Source organism: Mus caroli, chromosome 6, assembly GCF_900094665.2.
Source record: "Mus caroli chromosome 6, CAROLI_EIJ_v1.1, whole genome shotgun sequence".
Lineage (NCBI taxonomy): Eukaryota > Metazoa > Chordata > Mammalia > Rodentia > Muridae > Mus > Mus caroli.
Genome location: NC_034575.1, coordinates 26,959,772 through 26,983,954, shown reverse-complemented (window position 1 = coordinate 26,983,954; position 24,183 = coordinate 26,959,772). Strand labels below are relative to the sequence as shown.

Here is a 24,183-nt window from a genome sequence, read left to right as displayed (position 1 = left end):
CCCCCCCCCCCACCCATTCTCCACAGGTTCTCTGTTAAATAACACTCCTTCCCATTTAGCCGGAGTGGCTGTAATCAGCCGGAGATGAGCATCACCACTGATGTTAATAACATGCTAATATTTCATTAGGCAGGAATTTCAGTGGTGCCTCTGCTTCCTGTGTGGTGCACCTGCCTCACTGCTGACTGAAGGGACAGGGAAAAACAGTTACCACCACCATGTGGGATCCCAGCACCTCTCATCTGGCTGGGACAAGGGGAAACCAAAGGAAACCAAGTGTCTTACTCAGAGCTCCAAGCCCAGAAACCATGACCACCTTTTAGGAAGGTTAGAAAGTTACTGTGAGCCCCTGTGCTGTGACTCCGTTTATTCCCTGCCCTGGATTCCAGGTAAATTCCCTGCAAATGACAGACACCAAATATTAGCAAACCTCAGTGTACCTGCCCCAACCCTGTGGGGCACTTATTGTAGAGACTTAATAAATGCTTGTTGATTGATTGGCAGCCACGGATGTCAGGTTTTCCTGCATTTATGGTGTTTGTTGTTTGTTTTATACAGATGGGCTGCTGGCAGATAGAACAAGAGCAAAAAATATTGTTATCTGGTGCCTTGAAATAATGTAATTCAAAGATGTTAAGTTCTAAGAGGCGAGCCAAACACACGCGGGCATTGTAACTATCACCAGCCGTGAGCACAGCCACCAACACAACAATAAAACATCAGGGGAAGAGGCAGGAGGCAAAGAGGTGGGAGCAGAGAGAAAGAAGAAAGCCAGGCCTTCACCGTCCCCCTCCTTAGCCGCAGCTCAGCAGGCTGTGGGAGCTGCAGAGCTGGGCGGGCAGAAAGAACACAGCCCCAAAAGGTGTGCTCTGGGCACCCCCTCCACCTGCAGGCCTTCTGTCTAGTGCAGTGACTACAGAATCAGGCCACAGTGTGATTTTTCTCTTTGTCTCTCTATGTGTACCCCCTAAGGACTACAGCTATGCAGTGTTTTAAAGTAAATCAATCATGGACCTTGGGATGTTTGAGCCCTAGGTTTGATCCCCCAAACCATATCAACTATGTGTTGTGGTACACACATGAACCCTAGTGCGTGGGAAGCAGAGGCAGAGGATCCTCAGCTGCAGCCTGGGCTACCTGAGATCCTGTCTCAAAACAGGGGGGATAGGGAAGTGGGAGATGGTTCAGGTGGTAAAGTGCTTGCCGCCCATGCATAGGACATGAGTTCAATCCCCAGGACCTATAGAAGAAGCTGGTCATGGTGGTGTACAACTGGTGAGGTGGCACTAGAGAGACCGAGGCAAAAGGGTCTCCAAAGCTTTCTGGCCAGCCAGCTTAGTCCAACCAGTGAGCTCCAGGTCAGTGAAAGACCTTGTTTCAAAAGAACAATCTAAAAAATTGGGGGTAGATGGCTCCAGAGTAATGAAAGTAGAGGGTGACCCCGGCCTCCATATGCACACATAGGTATAGAATGACAACAAGGAAGAGCAAAGTCATCAAATGTCCAATCAGAGAAGGCTCTGCAGGGGATGCTCTCTGGGTAGATTTGTTACCTAGCTCAGTCCAGTGTTCTTTGCTCTCAATGGGAAGCATTGTTTGTGTGCATTTGGATGCTTTAAAATTCAGGGTTCCTGACTGCAGAGGATGTGTCCCTACCCTTGTATTTCCTGTTGCTAACCAAGCTCTCAGAAGACAGGAGGGAAGGAATGGGATGCTATGGGCTAGATAAGAGGTTGGTGCCACATAGCAGCCTGGTGGTTAAAGATCACTTGGTCACACCCACCCTCCATGACAGTTCCTTCACCAAGCAGGAAGTAGCCTGTAGCACTAGACAGGAAGCAAAGGGTGTGACTTCTGCCAAATCATACAGTAAGCAGTCAGATGCAAAATCTATACTCACCAATGGGATGGTCCCAGCAACAGGCAGAGTGGAATACAGACCTAGATTCTGCTCTGTAGCATGTACATGACTAACTCCTATGCCAAAATGAAAGTACGGAGTCCCACATCACAACTGGGCAGCACATCCTCTCAGGTTTCCCCAGTGGTACATCTCTAGGTGAACCCCCTCTCACGCCAATCTTGCTGATTTCCTGTATGCTGTATAGACCCACTCCCCTGCCCGTACACTTTACTTCCCACAGCAGTCACAGATGGTTTCTAAACTCTGTGAAATGTGTCCATTGTTCCCTCTTAGAACTCTGTATTAGGTTCTACCCCACCACCCAACCACTCCTGACGAAAGCTGCTTCTTTCCCTCTATACAGCCTGCCCCTACGGTTTTGGGTGAATATGATCAAGAACCCTCAGTTTGTGTTTGACATCCATAAGAACAGCATCACGGATGCCTGTCTCTCTGTGGTGGCCCAGACCTTCATGGACTCCTGCTCCACTTCGGAGCACCGACTGGGCAAGGATTCCCCCTCCAACAAGCTGCTCTATGCCAAGGACATCCCCAGCTACAAGAACTGGGTAGAGAGGTGAGTATGGCCCATGGAAACCTGAGGGTGTCTGTCTGGAGCATGCGATAACCCTGGAACAGAAAGTCCTCCCCTGCAAGCAGGCTGTGGCTTCCACTCTAGTCATTGTCACCGCTGTTCCTGCAGCTGCAACACCCACAACTCATGGCACACTGTTGCTCCACACTGAAGCAAGCACTGGGAATCATAGCAGAGCTTACCAAGTGGCCCATCTCCCTATATGGATCTTTGTGACTGTAGTATTCTTTAGGCCCAGAAGATGTGGTCCCTGATTCCCCTGCCTCATACATAAATCTACTACATGTGCACACATGCCGAGCATATGTAACATATGCATAGATCATATACACATACATTCATTGTTCCATGTGTGCATAGGTACCATGAACACATGCATACACTGTATATACATGAAACCACAATATATACATACACACATCTGCGGGCCATCCATGTCCATTCACATCTATACCATACATACAATACACGTGCATGCATGCATGACATACATCTTCCCATTGATCCACCCACCATCCCAGCCCCCATCCCACTTCTGTCTCTATACACCTTGTCATGGTGTTGGCGGTGACCCCCTGAATGCTCCCAAGCTTTACTGTCCCCGTTGGGTTTTGGCTTGTGCTTAAGTTTGGGAGGAGAGCCTCTTGCTGTCCTCAGAACCATTGACTGCTGTACTGACCCTACTGAGAGAACCTGATTGCTTTCTCCTGAAGCTGGCATGTGATAGACTGTCATTTCTACTGTTAACCAGTAGCAGTGGACTCTACTTTATCTGATTTGGCTTTTCTTTGTTGTTTTGTTGTTATTGCTTTTTTAAAGACTTTTTACGTTCGTTTATACCAAGTAATGGGCTTCATTATGACATTTTCTGCATAAAGAACATGCTCTGCTTATATATACTCTATTACCCCCTACCCCCATTTCCTCCGATTTTGACCCTGTCCCTAGTAACACGAGTCTCACTCATTTACCACATGCAGACTTTGTCTGTAGGAGCTGAGCAGAAAGAGCCGTTGGTGGTCCACCAGGGACCACAGCAGGGTGTGCTGTGTACTGAATGCCATCTATGACATGCAGTTTAGCACAAAGAAGGTGACACATTGTAAGCATTTAAATACACCTTCTAAAGAACCCACATGGGCTCTGTGCCATGTATCTACCAGTGGTCATCAAGATCTCTGGCTTTAGATATAGGTGAAAGTAAAGTTGGCCCTGGAAGCAGCTCTGAGGGGAGGCTGGGCAGCTGGTGTCTTATGCACACACCCACTAAGCTGACATGGATGTGTCTGTGTGCTCCACTCTGAGTGTATTAGGCACATGGGAAACAATGGCCCTGACCCCTTCTTGCAGTTCGCACATCTTAGTATCTACCAAGACCCACAAGCTGGAGTTGGAGGGATCAAGGAGTGAGGCCTTCATTCCTGCAGGTCTGGGGGACATTACTCATCCATTCCCAGAGGCCTCTGAAAGCCACATTCAGGGAGGAGGGTCATCACAGCATGAGGCTCAAAATGACATTCCTGTCTGTATTTCCATCCTCTTACCATAACACTCCACTGAAGATCCCGTCCAGCTTCTTTCAACCCATCCCACTCAGATTCATGAGCATGGAAGAATCTAGGACCTTTCCCTGAATAGCAATTCCCTGATGTGGGGCCCCGGGGCTGGCATCCCACAGACATTGGGCAAAGCTCAGCAAGAAGAATGAACTGAAGTCATGGGCAGAACCCAGCCTCTCCATGTTAAAACAAATGGCGGTCAGCAGTCCAGGTTGCCAGGCCTGGCCAGTCCTGGTATGGGGGGAGGAGGAGAGCTAGGGGACTTTCAGAGCCTCTCCGAAGAGGGGGCTCATTGTAGGCAGAAATTCTCTAAGATCAAGAAGAGGGTCAAGGCTGACCTTTCTGCTCTTCGTGTGCAGTCAGCTGATGAGAACACTTGTTTGAAGTTCATTGTCAGGGCTTCATTGCATTCTTAGCAATCGATAAGGCATCTTTGCTAAGGTCCCAGCATGAAGGCCAGCTTGGCAGGAGTGGGAAGAAGCAATTGTATGCATGGCAGAGAAGACTCCATGCAGGGTCATGGTCAGGCTGGGGTGGGGGTGGGGGGACGGACTGGTTAGCTGTGGGCTGGGCAGAGCCTTAGAGGGGATGGAAGCATTAGCTAAGCTCTGCAGCCTGGGGCTGAGAACAGGATAGAAAGCAGGTAACTGAGTTGCCTGTAAGCCACTTGCCTCTACCCATCCAGAACTTCCAAAGATAAAGCCATGTAGTTGATCCACCTAGGGGCTAACAGAGAACCACAGACATGCCCTGGTCCAAACAGTCTCCTCAGGGCAAAGAGGAAGATGAGAAATGAAGCCATACTGTGGAGGACCTGATGACATATCAGGGACTGATACAAAGACTGGAAGGGACATCCTAGCCAGCATGTCACCCACCCATCAGCTTCAGATGAGAAAGTTTGAATCCCTTTCCTCACCCTTTCCACTCTTATTTTTCCAACCCTCTACTATCTCTTACACACACACACACACACACACACACACACACACACACACAATTTTCCTAAATATTCTCTTTGGAGAAATGCCTTACTCAAGTACCCTGCAGGAGGCAAACCATTGCAAGGGACAGACATCTAGCATCTTCTGTTTCCAGCGTGGAAAGGGTCCTTTCTGTGTGCAGACAATAATCTCTAGCCTAGGCTACTATGTCACTCAGGGACCATGAACACAGCAGGGGAGCCTGTGCTGTTATAAGATGCCTGACAGTTCCACAGGCAGGCAACAGGAGCAGCAGGAGCCTTCACTTCTGTTGACAGTTATGTCCTCTCTGTGGGAACCTGAGGTTTTCCCTCCTACTCAGAGACTGGTTTTCTCCAGATGACAGAGTAGAACCAGGTAGGCACAAGCCTTGACACAGCCATGTTCCACGAGCTGCCGGCCATAGTACTGGAAGTGAGAGAAAACGCTGCTCACACTTCTCAGGAATAGGACCGAAAAAATAACTTTTCCCTGGTGAACCTATCTGGCTCGGTAGTCACAGGATCCGTGAGGGAACAGTGGCACAAATCTTGGCAATGGCAAGGTCGGGACCCACCAGTGAAACCTCCGTGCTTCTGCTGTAAAATGGAATGTTGGCATTTATTGGATTCAGATATGTTTTATTAGTTGCAATGAATGGAGACACCTGCTGGACCTATCGTACCTGCAGCATCACTAACTCACTGAGGGCATGTGCTTTGGGATGCAGTCTGCCTTGAGAATAACAATGCCTTCTAGGGTGAAGGAAAGGAAATGAAGCAGGCTAAGGATGTGGGTTTCTGAGGAGAGGAAGGCGGTGTGAGAGACACTGTGAAGGGCAGGAAGGAGCCCAGATGAGCCAAGGGCAGCACATTTTCCAAACGTTCTCAGGTGCTCCCTGAAAGGGCTCATCACAGCCTTTGCCTTATTATCACCTAGACAGCAAGCCAAGGGCCAAGACCTGCTGGCCAGCCCCCTCAAGATGGCACTCAACAGGCAGTGGGTGCTATGTCTCCTGCAGGAAATGGGTTTTTGAGGCCCCAGGAGTTTCCTTCTGAGCACCCCTTCCTTGGCCAGAGACCAGATCTTTTCCTTCCCTGGAAGGAACATGCAGTGACAATCCCAGCAGACTGTACCCCACAGCAAGCAGCCATCTCAGCCCTTACCTGCCTGGGAAGATTCTGGTCACAAATTAAGCTGTCATTCATTGTAGGCCTGGAGCTGGTGGCTGGTAGAGCCCTAAAGCACCAATTATGACAGTCTGTCTCCCAAATACTGGGCACTGTTAGGGACAGGGAGAAGTCAGGGAAGTGACAAGGGGATGGGGCAGGGGTACCCTGTCAAAACAGTAAGGGATATACGCATAAAAAGACACAGAGCAATGCCAGTGACACTATATGGTCACCTTGTGAAGGAAGCCGGAGCCCTCGGAGCTCTGACAGTCAGGATTCAGAAAAACCTTGAAGGAGTTTCCCTCATTAAACTACATGCTCACCTGCCATACCTTGTTCTTGCCTGGAATCTCTTCTCCCTCCCCAGATTCTCGTTCGTATTCTGATGGCTGCAGCCTTGTAGCCCAGGGACTTGGTGTAGCATGGGCCAGCAACTCCAGGACCTCTTGACTTGCCAGTGACTCCCCATCTTTCCAGTTACCTCTTCTTCATGTCCTGCCACCTACAACCCCAAAGCACATTGCAGAGAATGAGAAAGTAGCCATGTTAGGGGCCCAGGGACCTCTTAGTTCCTCATTAGGAAACTGTGCGTCTCCCCTCTGGCGGGGGACTTGGAGGTCTGATGCATAAAATGTCAAATTGCAGAAATTAAAAATGTAAATGCTGGCATCTAATTAACCAGTTGACAGCAGTGCACAGCTGCAAGTGACAGTGACTGATTGCCTTCTGCCAGCCTCTCTCTCCCAGCAGCCTCCGCCCCTCTCTCTTAACCTCCAGAGAGCACAGGCCATCAGAGAAATGCAACTGTTCAGAAGAGCCCTGCAGCCCTGCTAGAGAGGCACAAGGCATGCTGGAGCCCTGTGTCAGGAACTGGGAACAAAGTAGAAGCTCTGGGCCAGAAACCCTCTGACTCCTGGTTCTCTGTCTACCGCCCCCCACCCTCCCTGCGCACCGCCCATCTCTATATCTCTTGGTGTCTCCTGTACCAGAGCTGCAGAGAACTCTCCCTGGCTGTGACATGGAAGCCTAGATGGGACACTACCATGATCACCAGGTGGTCACAGCATAGGCTACCATCACTTGGAGCTTCCGTGTCTCCTGTAGACTCTCTGTGTGATTCCAGTTCCTGTCTTCTCCTACCCCTCACAGGTATTATTCAGACATTGGGAAGATGCCAGCGATAAGTGACCAGGACATGAACGCATACCTGGCCGAGCAGTCGCGGATGCACATGAATGAGTTCAATACGATGAGTGCGCTCTCGGAGATCTTCTCCTATGTGGGCAAATACAGTGAGGAGGTAAGCTTTGACCTGCCCGGCCAGCACCTATACTGACAGAGATGGGGGCCATATCTGAATGCTTCATGCATGGAAACAGCCCCATGTCATGGAAATTCTACCATCTAGTCCTAGGACAGCACTGTGGGACTTAAAGAGGGCACTAAGGGTCATCCAATCTATATATTCTGCATCAACTCCTAGTCTTCTCAGATATAGAAACCCATTCCGTTTTTTCCTCTCCACCCCTTGCCCTAGGACTTGAACCCAAGGCCTCCCACATTCGAGGCAAGGGATCTACCACTCTTTCTTTTGGGATAATCTCCATAAATTGGCAAGCTTGATCTTGAGTTTAACTCTGTACCCCTAGACCCCAGCCTGGCTTTGAACTTGCCTCATGCCTCAACCTACCCGACTATCTAGGAATACAGTATACCCCCACCAGACCTAGCTTGTTTTCTCTCCATTATTGCCTTTTAATTTTTTTCATTTTCCTCTCTGATCTAATTCTCTTTGAGCAAAGAGACTTCCTCACTCTTTTGGTTGACACTGTGTGTTATGGCATTCTGTGGAGTAGAACAGATCAGAGAATAATAGAAACAGAATAGGATGGAGTCAACTAGAAGAGAGGGAAATAGAAGAAAAGAGTGGACTAGGAGGGCAGAAATCGAATGGTAGAGATGGGGGCTGAACGAATAGAACAAATAGAATGAGATGAAGTGTGTGAACCATTCATCATTGAACTCTCTAGTTGGAAAACATTACCTTGGTAGCTGCCATCATGGATGCTGCCCTTATTCAGGTTAACATAAAGGTGTGATGGGAGTTGCTTAGCTGTGTGGGCACAGGCCAAGTGGTTCAGGATCCAGAGTACCTGACTGATAGCTGCCTTCTCGGAGCTGAAGCTGGCGCCCAGGCTCTCCCCACGCCCCATAGCTTGGTCACCCAAGAAGTTCAAGAACCCTGTTAAAGGACCCCAGCAGGTACAAAGCCCAATATTCTTCAGGCCATGAACAACATATTATATGACCCTCATGTTAACAGAAAGCAGCAGTGAGTGTCCCTTAGGGGAGGGACCCCCTGCCACCAGTCTGCAGACCAGTTATGGTCCAGGGAATAGCATCCCTGTTTGCAGCAGGCAAGTTAATAAGGATATTCTGTGAGACAGCACTGTAAGATGCCTGCTTCATTCACCCTTCACCTACCAGAGCACTTGTCTACTTTTAGCACCAGAGCAATAAAGGCCAATGCCTCACCAACTCAGTAAGTAGCTCTAGCATCCCAATTTTTAAAAATTCATTAACTCGTCATGAAATCCAAACCCCAAAGAGCCTCTAGGTCTCCCTAAACTCGTCCAGCAGATTTTGCTCTCCAACCTACCCTTCAGACCAGAGAACACCTTAACCTGTTGGTCTGGTACCTCCTGTGGGGCAGGCATTTTGCCTAGGGTGCTTATGTGTGTGAACTGGCTTTATCCACTACACCCAAGCAAAGCAGATGTAGATGATGGAGACGGAAGCATGATCCTTGAGGAAGACCATGCTTCACCCCAGGTCACCAGACTGGCGACTGACAGAGCAATGATTCAATGTCGCATGTCCTGAGTCTCTGGGAGATCCCAGAAACTTTCCCACAAGCAGTGCAATCACCCATCATTGTCTTCTGCCAAGCACCTGACCTCAGAAATGGGTCGCCACTATGTGCCAAATACCAATTCAACTTAGAACCTTATTCCTTTAGGAATATTTGGCTTTTAACAGACCAAGTTACGCCAACTGGCTTTCCAAATGTGGATATTTGGGCCTCGAGGAGCTGTTGGGGAAGCACTTGCTTATTTTGGAAGGAACGGTAGGATCTGTTATTAAAGGAAAAGCAGCATAGTCTACTCCCTCTGAGCTTTTGCACTGGCTACGGAACTCCCCAGATGCCACTGAGACGGTAGGTGACCCTGGCTTCTCTGCACAGGCATCTGCAGCAAAACTTCTCCTCCAGCCAGCTGCCTCTCACAGACAATAGAATGCACACACTATCCAGATGTGACAGTGTATGTGTTGGTGTCTGGTAACATGGGTGCTCCTATGCCTCTCACCCCTCCCTACCTGTGTCACTCAGGTTGCTTGCTTACAGGACAGTATCAGTAGAACATGAATGCCCTGACAATATCCATCCTGTCTTTATGTACCCTAGAATCACAGGTACATATACTCAGACTGGTAATCTTGCATTTGTGATCCTTCCACAGATCCTTGGACCCCTGGACCATGATGACCAGTGTGGAAAGCAGAAACTGGCTTACAAACTAGAACAAGTCATAACCCTCATGAGCTTAGACAGCTGAGAACTGTCCTTCCAGGGCCATCCTGGAGGGAGGGACACACCAAGCCGTGCCTCAGTCTAGATTATCATCTTTACCAAGTGCAAGTTCCGACAGGCATCAGCAGCAACCCCCAAGCAGCGCCGTCTCTCCTTTCATTTCTCTGCCTCTTCTGTCTCTCCCTCCTTCCGGAGCCCCATCTCTTTCAGTTGCTCTGCCAGCGGGATTGGACCACATCATTGACCCTCCATCAGTTTAGGGATGGCCAGGCCATAGTGAGGGACCTGACCAGACCTCAGAGTCAGGCTCCCTCCCAGCTGCTCCTGGCCCCGTGCATCAATGGCAGGGCTCAGAAAGGATGAGGAGCTGAGGACAGAACATTCCTATGCTGCTACTTCACCTTCTGCTTTGAGAATCCCCACTGTGGTCAAAAACCTGGCTTCAGGAAGCAACTGTGAGCTCAGTATTATCTGAAGTAGGAGACATCACTCAGATCTCCCTTTCCACACACTCAATAGCAAGAGGCCAGGCAGTGGGCCTGGGTGCTTTGTAACTGTGAGATAAAGGCCTTGCCTCCTACTGATGTTGGACTGGGGACCAGTGGAAATTTAACGATGCTCTCTCAGGGGCCGCTGCCTACCTGTTTGATGTCCAGCAGCCTTCTGTCCCCTTCCAATATCCTTGGAGGCCTTCCAAATGTCCATACAGACCTTCTTCCCTTTCCTGTGAAAAGTCAGACAGGAAAGCTAACAGTTACATTCCACCATGGAGATGCTCCTACGTTATCTAATCTGGTTCCTAATAGCAGAAATGTAACACGGAGAGAGAGAAGAGGAAAAAGAATATCATCTCTGCCAGAAGCAACAATGAGTTGTTCTCTATTCACCCCAAGTTCAAATGTATCATGACCATAGTCAAAGGTCCATTGCCAGAGCCTTGTGTGTTGTCTAGAGAAGGCATCTCCACGCTCCTTTGTCACCATCACCAACACTCGCCGTGAATTGCAGAGTGCATCAAGGAGATTCTACCTCCAGCCGTCTCCAAGGCTCCATCCCCACTGTCTTTGAGAACTCCATAGACGGTCAGAGCAGAGGGCCCAGCCCTTGTCCCTCCTGCAGAATCTGGTGCCATTGCTATGCAGATGACTTTGTCACTAGAGTGTCCAGACCTCTGTGGGAATTGTTTCATCAACATCCCAGCTGTCCCTTCAGTGGTTCTTCCTTCTCATCCACCATTGGAAGAAACATACTTACACACAGCCTCACCAAGACAAAACAAGATGCCAGCAGCCTCAGCCAACAGCTTGTGCCCGGAAGGGACTGGAGAGCTGAGTGAGGGACCTGGATGGATATGGAGAACAGTACATACCACTAAACCACGGTCTTGACAGTTATATCTCCATTGTGTCTTTCCATCTTTGGATACACCATTTTGTTTTAGCCAGTCAGGCAAATGTATACACAGAAATGTACCAAGTGGTTATGCCAAGAGGTGGTCTATTGGTGGGTCCTGGGAACCTACAGTCTTGCAGGGATCTTAGATACTTAGTGATCCAGTCTCCACCATAAGCAAGAATCTCTTTTGGCTTCTTGTTGTCCCACACTCATGGAGACAAGAGAGGCACTGGAGAAGGAGGTGTTAATAGCATTCCACAGCCTCGCCTTCCTTCATTTTCCATGCATAGCATGCCATTACTTTTCATCACTAAAATGAGCCTCACAAGGGGCAAAGTCCGCCTGTCATCCTGCACCTGTAAGGACACTGAGTCCCTTTGCATACGAGAGAACAGGGTTGGGGGAGGTACCTAGGAACATGCAAGGATTTCTTATCCCATGTAGGATGCTGAGACAGTCCCCTTCTCTCTCCCCTGGCTCATCTGTCCAGTCTTCAGTGTCAGAATACTTCACTGAGTGGTAGTGTATATGGTAAGAACATTCTTCTATCCACAGGAAATCATGATGTTACCTACCAAGGCTGAACTGTGGAATCAGAGCAGAAGGCCCCATGTGGTGTTGCTGTAGACAAACAGCAAAGACACACCAATGTAGCAAACAAGAAGAAGAGGCTGGGGAAAGATGCATTGGAATCGGGGAGGGGTAATGAAAAACAAAAACAAAAACCAAAGGTTTTGACAAATCAACTGCCAGGTGGAGACATGTAGAATTTCTATCACTGCGTATTGTTTTCTTCCATGAAGCCACGGGGGCTGGCAGGCTTTAGGGTACATGTGGGAGTTCTGCAGGAGGAGCACCTCGGCTGCAAAGGTCTTTTTACACATGTGAAGGGTTGGGGAGGAGAGAGACAGGAACCTATTTAATAGAGACTTGCGGACAGATGGAAGCGGGGTGTGTGTGTGTGTGTGTGTGTGTGTACATGCATGAGTGAGAGAGATTTGATTTAAGTTTTGCACAGTTAGAAAATTATGAACAAGCAGCAGAAGAGCTTGTGACTTTGCTGACTTTTTTTTTTTTACTGGATGATTTTATTGTTATTATTATTTTGTCGGTACAGATTTTTTTTTTCGTCATTCTTTTGTTACAAGCAAAACTTCAAACACCTCAGAGAAATACACATATCAGGAAGAAAGAGGCCAGGACAGTCACATTTCCTGGGTCTCCTCATTTCTCTTGAGGGAGGGGCTTTAGTTAGACATTTTACTTAATTGGCACTTCATAGGCAGTCCTGGTGGCCTGCTTGGGGAACTCAGAAGTTGAAGCCCATGTTGCCTGTAAAAACCTTTCCTTTTTGCTGCTTGTTTGTTTGTTTACTTTCCATTTCTTCCATTTGCTTTTTGGTGCAAGTGTGATACATTTAAAAGCAAGTATAGGCAATGTTGTCCAAAATCTGTCAAATCCTCCCATTTATTCCTTTCCAACTCCTACTTGGGGTTTTCTAGTTCCTCTTAGCTGCCAGGGACCCTGGTGGTCTGTGAGCTTCCAGACAACTAAATCAGAGAAGCTGGGCCATGCAATCCAGTGGTGCCTTGCCCTCTTTCCAGAGTTCATTTGCAGGGTGTTGCAGAGCTGTCAAAGGTGGAACCTTTATGTATCCCCTGGAGTTTGTTCAGAGGGTATGTGGCAAGCGATAGGTAGTCTCTCTCACCTCTCATTCACCTCTAAATCTTCCTATTCCTGACACCACTGGTCAAAATGGTACTGATCCCACATCCAAAATATCTGGCCAGGTGAGGATTTGAATCTTGTAGGCCGATTAGCAAGGAGCTCAATGGGGTCCTGAATCCAAAAGAATATGTAGAAGAAACCAAGGAAAGTATCTGCAGGCTGGTTGTTTCTCTGTGGCCTATGTCTCTTTAGGTGTGGGCATGGTCTGGTCATGTCTTCCCCCTTGGCTAAAAGGAGACACCCTAATGTGTCTTGGTGCCATGAAGTCAAGTTAGCCTTGGAGTTGGTTACCTCCTCAGGAAAATACTTTCTTGCCCTCTTCTTTCAATACAGTTTTAAACTTGGGGATAGAGGATAAACAGAGGATTTCCCCAGACCAAGGTACTTTGCAACCCCGTGCATCATGCATGGCCAGAGCCAGCCCCTGGAGCCTCCATGCCAGGAGTCCACAGCCCTGGAGTAAGCGTGTGGTGCCTCAATGGGACCAAGTTTGCAAAGAGAGATACTTGTTATTCATTTTGCATTTCAAGGCAGTGTATCCAGGACAATTCCCAGGAAACATGGGCTACTCACAGACAAAGTCTTTCTGTGCTCCCAGACTCAACTCCTGCTCCCACTGGGTTAATATTGATATAGTGCCCAGCTCATCCAGCACCCTAAGATTCTAAGGTGTTTATTTCCCACCCCACCCCCATACTCCCACCCCCAAGTGCATGTCTGTCTACTGACTATACCCCACCCTGGCAGCTAGCTTCCTCCTTGTTCCTCCGTGAACCTCCTGTACAAGGAGCCTCTCCAAGGCCAAGTACTGATTCTGATATGAGAGTTGCTCAGAACTTTAGTCCATTAGTAGTCCGTGCCGTCCTGACCCAGCTTTGGCTGCTTCCCTGAGTGATGGGGTCATCCTCCTCCAGCCAACACCCTGTGGGTCCTCCACTGGAGGCGCCACAAGCAATGATCTCCAAGATATGAGTGTCTGACACACTTTCCAGGACCCTGGGTGATGCTGCTGCTGTGGTCCCTTCTGGCCCAAGCACCTCTCTTTGATAGAAATAAGAGAGCCTCCTTCCTGCCATCTCTCCTAGGACACCCCATTGACTTCACCAGACAGCAAGTAAATGCATCATCTTGAGAAGGGCCAATACTCCTGTCATCAGGAACAAATTATCCTGATTGCATAGAACCAACTCAAGCTCCATGCTTACAATTGAGCAGCTGAGGTACCATCGAAGATGGAGGTAAAAGGGGCAGCTCCTGAGAAAGAGGCTGGGACCACCGTGCAAGCTTACCCCAGAGCTCTAATGGGGGCCACACCCTCTCTCCCATTTAGAAAGCAATCACTACAGGAAACATTTCAAATATTAGGAGAGACTTTTTTTTGTTGTCATTTTGCTACAGATCATTGCTCTTCAATAATATTGCTTTAAAAAAAAAGAGGGAGCATCCAAGTTAAAAAAAATTGTTTTTTCAGTTGAAAAGACAGAATGTCTTACCCTGATGGAATCCCTTGAGTAGACTGATGGCTATTAGAAAGTTGAGCAGAACAAGCAGTTCCCAAGGAGTAAAGACAAGGTCATGTTCTTGCTCCTTGCACAGATGGTGAGGGCTCTAAGTAGTGGGGTCTTTGGTTAGGAATCTCACGTCCCTCCTCCCTCCTCCCTCCTCCTTGGGCTGCCCCTGGAATTGCTGAATCCTTCAAATTTCTTCTTGGCTTCCTTCAAACTTCACTGAAACTCATTTTAGGGGGACCCAAGCTCCCTGTCCCCCACAATAACACAAAAACAAGTGGACACTCAATTAGCCAGTTTCTTCCTCTTCTGCCCGTTTGTTTTGTCTATATCTTTAAAGTTAAGACTCAAGCACATGTTGGAAGGGCTCCCTTATGAGAGTGGAGTTCAAAACAGAGGGTACAGTTAAGCAGCACCCCCAAACAAAAACTTTGAAGCAGAGACCACTCCAGCAAACAGAACCAAGGAACATTCCTGTGCAGAGATCAGTTCAATTCTATCCGAGCAAGAGGTAAAGAGGGGCTGCGTCCTCATCTGTCCCTCTGTCCCTTCCCTGGCATTCTTGTCAACTTGTTGCTATATTAAACCTTCTGTTCTTTAAAAGCAAAAGCTAGTTTACCTCAAAGAATTGTACTTCCATTTGGAAACCAATGACAGGGCTTGAGAATGGATGATATTCCTCATACCTCTCCCTACCTGGGCCTGGTGTCCTTGGGCACGTGGTCTTAGCTTAGTCCTGAGTTAGGTGCTCTAAGAAGGGACCAGGTCTCCAGGTCTGCAATGGGAAGAAAGGATTGTATGTAGCCTTTCTACCTGCTTAGCATGTAGGGAACAAACAGCCTCTGTCTCTTCCATCAGGGTCTTGTCAAGTTACCATAGCAACCAGCCACTCCAGGTACCACAAAAGACAATGTTTCCAAGAGCTGAGGTGTGAGACTGAGCATGGGCTTCTGGCCTGGTCAGAGGACCCAGAATTAAGGCCCAGATGCTAAGAGGGCAAAGGGAGGAGGGATCGAACTGGATGCATGAATGGGTGAAGAAGCTGCAGAGGCCTTGTGAGTCAGAGAGAGGCCACTGGCAGAGCTAGGGCAGATCACTTCTGTTTCCCTCACCGCTTACCCTTCTCCAGCCTGCCCCACCTCTATTGCAAACATTCTCACCTTGAATACTGACCTTTTGAAAGAAGAAAGCAAAATATGCCTTTAGACAACAGTGTTACCCTGAGCCGCCAGGACAGGAGGATGGGATCTCTGAAAGAAAAAAAAAAATAGAGGGTCTTCTGGTTTTGATTTTTAAAACGAGTATCCTAGTAAGAATTAAAAAAAAAAAGATAAAAAAGTTTTTCAAAGAAAGCCTATGCTATTTAAATTGGAGCCCAGTTGTAACTTGGTAAAGGCAGCTTCTGCACCTTTCTTATAATTAATTGTATACCTGTGTATGTAAATATAAGGCATTCCTATTTTGCAGTTCAGAACAAAAAAAACTATTTGTAATATAGAATAAAGTTTATTAAAAAATAATAAAAATGCAGTTTGAGATTCGGGGTCTTTATGTGACTATTTGGGTAAGGTGGGTCACAAGTAGATTTTGGCAACCTCCACCGAGATGACACATGACACCTCCTCTCTTCAGATACTGGAGACCTAATGATCTGAGGGTTGTCTTTCTACCTAAAACTTAGTTCTCATGTAAGGCAGCTACATGTAAGGTGGAGACTTTGTGTGTTAAGGAGTGGAAGCTCACTCTCACAATGTTGACAACAGACAATGCGTCCCCAGGGGCCTCAGCTCCACTCTGAACCTATCTCAACACAGCCCTCCAGCATTCGCTCTAACCACCAGAGTTGCTTTGCAAGATGAGACAAGGTTTGTTATTCAGCTCTAACCCTTCCTGGCGAGTCATGCTTTAGTCTCTCTACCTGCTGGCTGGTGTAGGTTACTCAATAAAGAGGTGGCCTTGGCCATGGTGGGTGATGAGAAGGGCAGGAAGGGACTTGGAGGGAGAAGCCCCGGGTGTGCCTGTGATTTAACCCTTTAGCATCCCAATGCCGGAGAGTCATTCTGGAATATGACAGAACTACTAAGGAAAAGGATCAACGAGGCTGGGACGTAGCAAACTCTAGCAAACACAGATAGCCAGGACAAGCAAGTAACCCAAAAACACCTCAGCCATAGCTTGTGAATAGAAGGAGACACATCTGTGGCCTCCAGACCTGGGCGTGGGTTGCCCAGACTCAATAGGAAAAGAAGCTACTGATTAGAAAGAAAATGTTCTCTCCTTAATAAACACAGAGGATGGATAGACATATGTAGCTTGAGATGCCCTGCTCCACCCTATGTCTGCCATATCCTGTAAAGATTGTACCAGTGCAATCGTAAGTGTCACAAGACCCAACCACCATGACCGTGAGCAGACAGACCACTTCTTGGCGCACTTGTTTCCTTATTCACAAACAGGGGCAGGGGGTGGTCTTAGCTGCACCACGAAGCCCAGAAAGGCTTTTATGTCTGACTTAGACAATTGATTGAAAAGAGATCTGGTGTTCTGCAAAAGGCCATGCAAACACGTATGGTTTTATTAGTCATGAAAACAACTCTATACAAACACAAGTGGCTCAGTGCGACATTTAGAGGAGCTGCCTTAGTTACTCGCGGGGAGGAAAAAAAAACAGTAAATATCTCACACCTCATGAAAAATATTGTCGTTAAACTGGGATTCTTGAAGGCAGTGGCCATTACTCAGTTGAATGTTACCCTGCCTTACTTAGCTCAGTGACTGGCTCAAGGAGATATTCCTTCAACGGTGGGTGAGTTGAGGGAGGGGGAGATGCTGTGGAAGTCCACTAAAGCCATCAGCAACTGAATTGGTCACGGAGTTGTCTTCCCACTGCAGGCATGGGGCTCATTATTCTCCACAATGGACCACACAGCCCATCCCATGAGTACTTTATCTTCAGGATGGGAACTGCAGCTGGGAGCTGTCTTCTGCAGGGAGAGATCAGGTATTATCATCAAATTAGCAGAGCTGCTCCTGGCCTAACAGAGGCCTCAGCTTCAGCACCTTGCACTTTCTTGAAACCCACCTGCCTTTTGTTTGAGCAAAACACCTTCCTTGAATGTGGAGGCAGAAAGCTGTAGGGCTGCTGAGAGAACCCACTAGAACTAATGATACACGTATGATTTTGGAGCCATGCCTAGGGATAACTGGTAATTTATGTTACTGTACCTTAATTTCTACTTTCCTTCCCTGTGTGAGCAATACAATGTCCCACTCCAATAAAGTACAGCTGGCCCACAACTTACTTCCAACCAGTGAAGTATGAGAGTTGGGTGATATAAGGACCTGAAGTGTTCAGGGAGTGCTCCCCCATCAACCTGGACAATGACAACATACAAAAGAGCCATAGGTGATCCAGGTAGGCATGCAAATTAAGGAAGAAATCAATCCTCTCTTCTCTGTGTATTAAGATGTGAGAGCACTTGTTACTGAGACATAACAGAGCCCACCCTGAGGTTTACTCTGAACAACACGACCCATGAAATTAACATTTCACCTACAGAGGACTGGTCTTTGGACCAAGAGGTCTTTATTCCTCCTCTTTCTTCTCTTCTATCCTCCTCTTCCTCTTCTTCCTCCTCCTCTTCCTTTTCTTTTTTTTTTTTTTTATTTATTATATGTAAGTACACTGTAGCTGTCTCAGACACTCCAGAAGAGGGCGCCAGATCTCGTTACGGATGGTTGTGAGCCACCATGTGGTTGCTGGGATTTGAACTCTGGACCTTTGGAAGAGCAGTCGGGTGCTCTTACCCACTGAGCCATCTCACCAGCCCTTCCTTTTCTTTTTCCCCCTCCATCCCTCCCCCTCTCTTCCTCTCTCCCTCATACCAGTCCCTCCCCCTCCCTTCCTCCCTCTTTTTTCCTCCCTCCTTCCACCCACAGGCTCTCATTAAACACAGTCCAGGCTTGCTTCGAGCTCATTATCTTCCTGCTTCTGCCTCTGGAGTGCTGAGATTTCAGGTACTTGGCTCAGCCTAAGTCTATTGAAAAATACAGCATAGACTATGCTTATGAAATGATTTCATTTTTGATGCTCCTAATTTTCCTGAGCTGGACCTGGGACAGATTAAAGATGAAGGAGATGGCTAAGAGAACGAGGGAAAGGTGGGAGGATAGCTACTTAGGGAGAAGTAAGGGGGGTGAACCCAGTTAGGGTTGTGAACAATAACCTATAGGTTTCTATCATTTTTATTCTGATCCATAATTAGAAGCTGGGAGGCAGATGGCCCATCCTCACAGAGACCCCACTCTTTGTCCTCTTGTCCCAGCCTCTTCAGGGGCTGTGGATTAATTATAGATATGGCCAAGTGCAAGAATCACACCAAGCACAATTGGTCCCGCAAATGGCACAGGGATAACACCAAGAATGTCCACTATGAGCCACATGTCTCTTAAGGGGAAAGACCTCAAGTTTGGGGGAGCATGTCATTTGCCAAATAGCACAAGAATGAGTGTAAGAAGGTCCAGGCAAGTAATGCCAAGAGCATGTATGCCAAGTGTATTAAGCCCCAGCCTATAAAACCCAAAGAGATCATGCTGAAGATCCAAAGGAGTGTCAACTACAAGCTGCATCAATTTGCCTACTTCTCCCACTCCAGAGCTATGAAGCATGTTCCTGCTCTAATTCCCGCAGATCACAGTGTGCAGTCCAAAGACCAAGGCCCAATTTGACTTCTCTGGGTCAGGCTAAGGCTCCATCAGAGGCTTCCAAAGGCCTCCAGGCCTCCACGAAAGACCTTAGAAAAGGCCTCTGGAAATATAAGGACAAATGGGCTAATGTGATGATGTGACTCTACTGCCCCTGGGACTTTTTTAAAGGTGATTAGTGTCCTAGAACTGAATCTCAAGCACATACAAAAGAAACAGCGAGCGTGCTTGCAACCTAAGTCCTGTTCAACATGGTCGCTGCCTTTCCAGGCTCTTGATGAAAGTGTGCCACCTAAAAGGATGTTGCCCCATTTTAGGAAAGGTCTGATAGTCCTTCTATGGCAGGGAGGCAGAATCCATCCTTATTGTCCACTCACTGCAGGCATACTGATAAGGATCTTCCCACCCCTTCCACTTAGGAGCCATGACTTGGGCTGTTCTCTAGTCATTGCCATTACACCTCCCCAAACTCCACTAGGCTACTAAGGCAGAGTTCCTTCTGGTTCCTCCTGCTGACTCGTGCTGAGACTGAAGCCCAGCTGTCTTTGCTAGGTAGTACCACCGCTGTTGATTCATATTTGCTATCATGACTCTACAGAACTGAATTGCTGGTGTATCCATAAGTGGATGGAGCTGCTGCTGCTAACCTATGAACTGAAAGACTAATTTCCAGACAACACAGACTGGAGTTGCTCCAAAGGATCTTTCTAAGCAGGTCCACATCCCCCCAACCCCAATCAATATCCTTTCTTTTCCACTACCTATAGTGGGTGGTAGGTAGTGAGGGAGGTTAAAGAATTTAAGAACCATCATTATAAATAAGGTTTGGAAAAAATTAAAGTTACAGATTTTGGTCACATTTGTCTCCCTCCCTCAAATCCTCTCAGATCCACTCCTTCTTCCCAACCCTCCCAACTTTGTGCCATCCTTTTTTAACCCAGCAAGTACAGTTTGTGCTGCCACATGTCTTAGATATCTGGCCACCCACAAAAATGTGATTGAACTACAAGGCAGGATTCCATAAAGAACACCCTGCCTTTAACCAGCAGCAATCAATTCCTTATTTAAGGGTGGGACTCTATGTTTAACCTCCCCTCTCTATGTTGAGATTATATCTGGCTTGAGGTTGAGCAAGTCCTGTGTAGTTTTCTACTATTTCTATATCTACTTAAGGTCATTGACTTATTTTTTCATTTCCATTATAAATCAAGTTTTTTTTTTTAAAGAAAAAACTGTTTATCTTTCTTCGAGAATTTCATACATTTATGCAAGGTATTTTGACTTCACCACTACCCACACTCCCCTCAAACACACACACACACACACACACACACACACACACACACACACACACACACCACTTCCTAACTTCATATCCTTTTCTTTTGTTTTACATCCCACTCAGTCCACAGGGCCATCAACTGGGGCATGGACCACACCCCTGAAGAAAACTGACTCCTTTCCCCAACAACCATCAACTGGTAGCTCATTGGGTCTCATGAGCCCCTCCCATCCATTCTGGGACGTTAACTGGCTCGATTTTGTGCAGGTGGCCACAGCTGCTAATGAGTTCATGAGTGCCTTAGTCCTAAAATGATGCTCTTTTATAGCCCTTCTCCTGTCTCTGGCCATTACCATCTTCCTGCCCACACCCAACCCCACCCCTGCCTTCTCACCACATTTGCTGAGCACTTGGAGGAGGGAATGATACAGATGTTCCATTTGATACTGAGCACTGTACAGTCAGTTATTCTCTATTCTCTGGTTGGTTGTGGTTCTTCGGCTGCAATAAGAAGTTTCTTTGATGAGGAATAAGAGCTTCAGTCATATAAACATAAGGATAAATATTTAAAGGGCAGTTTTATGCTGTGTTTATTTAGCAAAGTAACAGGAGTCAGTTCTCCCCTAGGATAAATGACCTCTCTAGCTATAGGTTCTCGGCCAGGTTTACAGTACTAGGTCTGAGTTCTCTTCTGTGGATCATGCCTGAAGTATAATCACAAAATGGTTATAGCTATGACATTTGTGTCAGTATTTCACCTAAATTTTCTAGCAAAAACTTCCCCAAAGTTTTTGCTTAGCATGCTGATCATAAGACCACCTACCATAATTCTCCCCAAGCCACTTTCCTAGCTGTACAAATGCCAGCCACCAGAAAGCTTTCGGCTTAGCCTCAGCTTATTTCTTCATGTTCTTTAGCTAACTCTGCAATATCTTCAATAATAGGGGCTTACCACCTGGTTCTGGAATCCCCCTAGCACGTGAATTTTTACTCAGCCACCTTGAGATTACCAGGAGTTCCTTTTTATAATTTTTTTTTATTTTCCACACAGGAGGCCTTCATTCAAGATTCTTCAACTGTTGTTTGTACTATTTTTACAAATTTTTTCCAAATGTTAACTCAAGGGTTAACATTATATGATAAACCTCCTTGGTTGGACAAGACTGAAGGAGGCCCATGACCAAACATTTCAATCATATGGTCTTGGGATTTAGTTACTCAGGGAATACTCTTTAAAAGACCAGGTGTGTTGATATAGATAGATAGATAGATAGATAGATAGATAGATAGATAGATAGATAGATAGATAGATATTTCCAATACTTAAGAGACCAAGACCAAAGGATTACCACAAGTTCAAGAGCAGTTTGGGTCACATAGGGCTCAACCCTAATGTGAGCTACATAGTAAAACCTTGTCTCAAAAACAAAACAAAATAAACAAGCAAAAGTTAGTAAAGTCCAACACGCATGAAGAATCTCATGTCATAACAATTATTCATTGAAAGTACAATACTGAATACATCAGCTTGTGTTTCTAGCTTTCTACAATCTGCATTCATTATCCATGAGCCACTTAACTATCTCATCCTGGAGTACTTCTGTAGGCCCACTACATATCTCTCCATCTGTTTGACTTAGCTGGTTCCAATGCCAAGGGAAATCAAGGATACATTATTGCCTATAGAGCCAACCACTCAAGCCAGCTCCCTTGGTCTGACAGGATCCTGATTGGTATTGTAGTAATTGCCGTTCTATCAGCTATAACTGGATGCTGAAAGGGTCCTAACAATCTCCATCCTCAGGCCACTTTCTTGCAGAGGAGGAATGCATGTAGCATATTACTAGAGGATAACTTTCCATTCCTAGGACAAGAGTAACCTTTTTCTATTGTGCCTCCTACCATCCATACCTTCCATGAACTATTCATCAGGCTAAACAAACAATGACAAAAACTTTATAGGGGTACACACCTACACACACCACTGAATTTGCATTTTGGTGAAGTTTGCCCTAGAAACTCTAGTTTAACACAATCTTGCCATATTTGTTTTGCTTTGAAATAGCCCAGACAGAACCCATGGCCTGCCTTTCTTTCATTCTGTCCCTTCCTGAATATTTTTTTTACATTGAAGGATCCTGACTAATGCCAGTCTAAATCATGCTGATTCAATAGAGTCTCTTCTATCTCATAAAGATCACGCACCACCACAGGGCTCAGCAAATCAACTAACATCCCACACCAGTTCTGATGTCCCTGCTGAATTAACTTCCTTCTTAACTCTCCTATGAACTCCATTCTACCTGGACTCAAGTACTGAGCCTAAAAAAACCCACATCCCTCATGACCAATTCCCTCAGTAATGTTGTCTTCCAGGCTCTAATGTTCATGGGGACTTTAGCCAATAGGAGCCAAGTGTCCCTAATGGCTCGTGTGAAACAGTCCACAAGAGACTTGATTTCCTCGTATTCCCTCAGATTATACAGTCTTTCTTTCAAGGAAGAATGAGTTCTCCCCCTGAATTTTTCCACTTTCACAGCATTCAGACTGATTCCATCTGCCCTCAGCTCTCAAGCCTCTCAAGTCAGGATATGAATGCTCTTTCACTCCTTATTTAAATATTTTTCCCAATTCAGGAATTCCAGAGGCAAATTATATCCTGATTGTCATACCCTTCTGTCCTGGACCATTATTAATAAGGCCCCTAACTCCATGCAAAATGATAGATTTTACTTTTCTCTGAGTTAAAGGTTGCCTCTGAGTGAGGGCTATCTTCTATCACTTTGATCTAGCTTTCTCCCACACCACTGTCCATGGATTCAACTCTTTGAATCCTAGGAAGGGATCAGAAGCATAGACCAAATCAGCGCGCTTTCCCTCTCACTTTACTAGGAAAGAAGTGGCAATCTCGTCTTCACATTTTCCAAGCTTCCATGACAAATCTGAAGCTAATGAAGAGGATAACAACTGTGTGACCTTTTCTATTGTAACATCTCCATTATGAGAGCAAGCTCTTTCTAAGAGGATGGCTCAGCCTCAGGTGTATGTCATATCATTCACAGTAGGAGTCTTGCAATTGCCATCGTAGCTTGTTTGCCAAAATATCCCATGTGTGCTACTTTTAGTGATTATGATTTCTAATGTAAACCGTTAGTTACTTGGGGGTTCTCCCAATGACAGACCCCATGTATTAAGAGGAATGCAGACTCACAGAATTCCCCAGGAGCATCACCTGCAGATGGTGCAGTTGCAATTGCATATGTTATCTCCCATGGTAGGATCCAAAAGAGTACTCCTCAATATTCATCAATCTCTGTCCAGGCCCCAACTGGCCTGTGACTGTTCCTAAGAAGTCTTCCTATGAGGGGTGGAAGAGAAAGGGGGAGGGGGGAGGCAGAGGAGGAGGGAGAGGGGGAGGGAGAGGGGGAGGGAGAGAGAATATGATAGGCCAAAAGCCAATTCTACCCAGATCCAGCCTGATGGACCAGTGAGTTTGTTGTGATTACTTATAAGATCAGGGGTGCTGAGTGCCCCCAAAAAGAAACTAGAGAGAGCACACACTAGCAGCTTGACAACACACCTAAAAGCTATAGAACAAAAGGAAGCAAATTCACCCAAGAGGAGTAGACAGCAGGAAATAATCAAACTCAGGGGCAAAATCAACCAAGTGGAAACAAGAACTATTCAAAGAATCAACCAAATGAGGAGCTGGTTCTTTGAGAAAATCAACAAGATAGATAAACCCTTAGCCAGACTCACTAAAGGGCACAGGGACAGCATCCT

General features: G+C 46.7%; 1 protein-coding gene across 2 annotated transcripts in view; it reads left to right on the top strand.

Moving 5' to 3' along the window:
* The window catches only part of Plxna4 (plexin A4), a 452,006-nt gene extending 436,073 nt beyond the window's left edge, over nt 1-15,933 (top strand). For both annotated transcript variants that reach the window (XM_021164546.2, XM_029478188.1), the window contains 3 exons: nt 2,268-2,480; nt 7,341-7,491; nt 9,713-15,933. In XM_021164546.2, the coding sequence (XP_021020205.1) occupies nt 2,268-2,480; nt 7,341-7,491; nt 9,713-9,808 (460 nt within the window). In that variant the 3' untranslated portion in view covers nt 9,809-15,933. The remainder of the gene's footprint in view (nt 1-2,267; nt 2,481-7,340; nt 7,492-9,712) is intronic.
* The last annotated feature ends 8,250 nt before the right edge of the window (nt 15,934-24,183 follow it).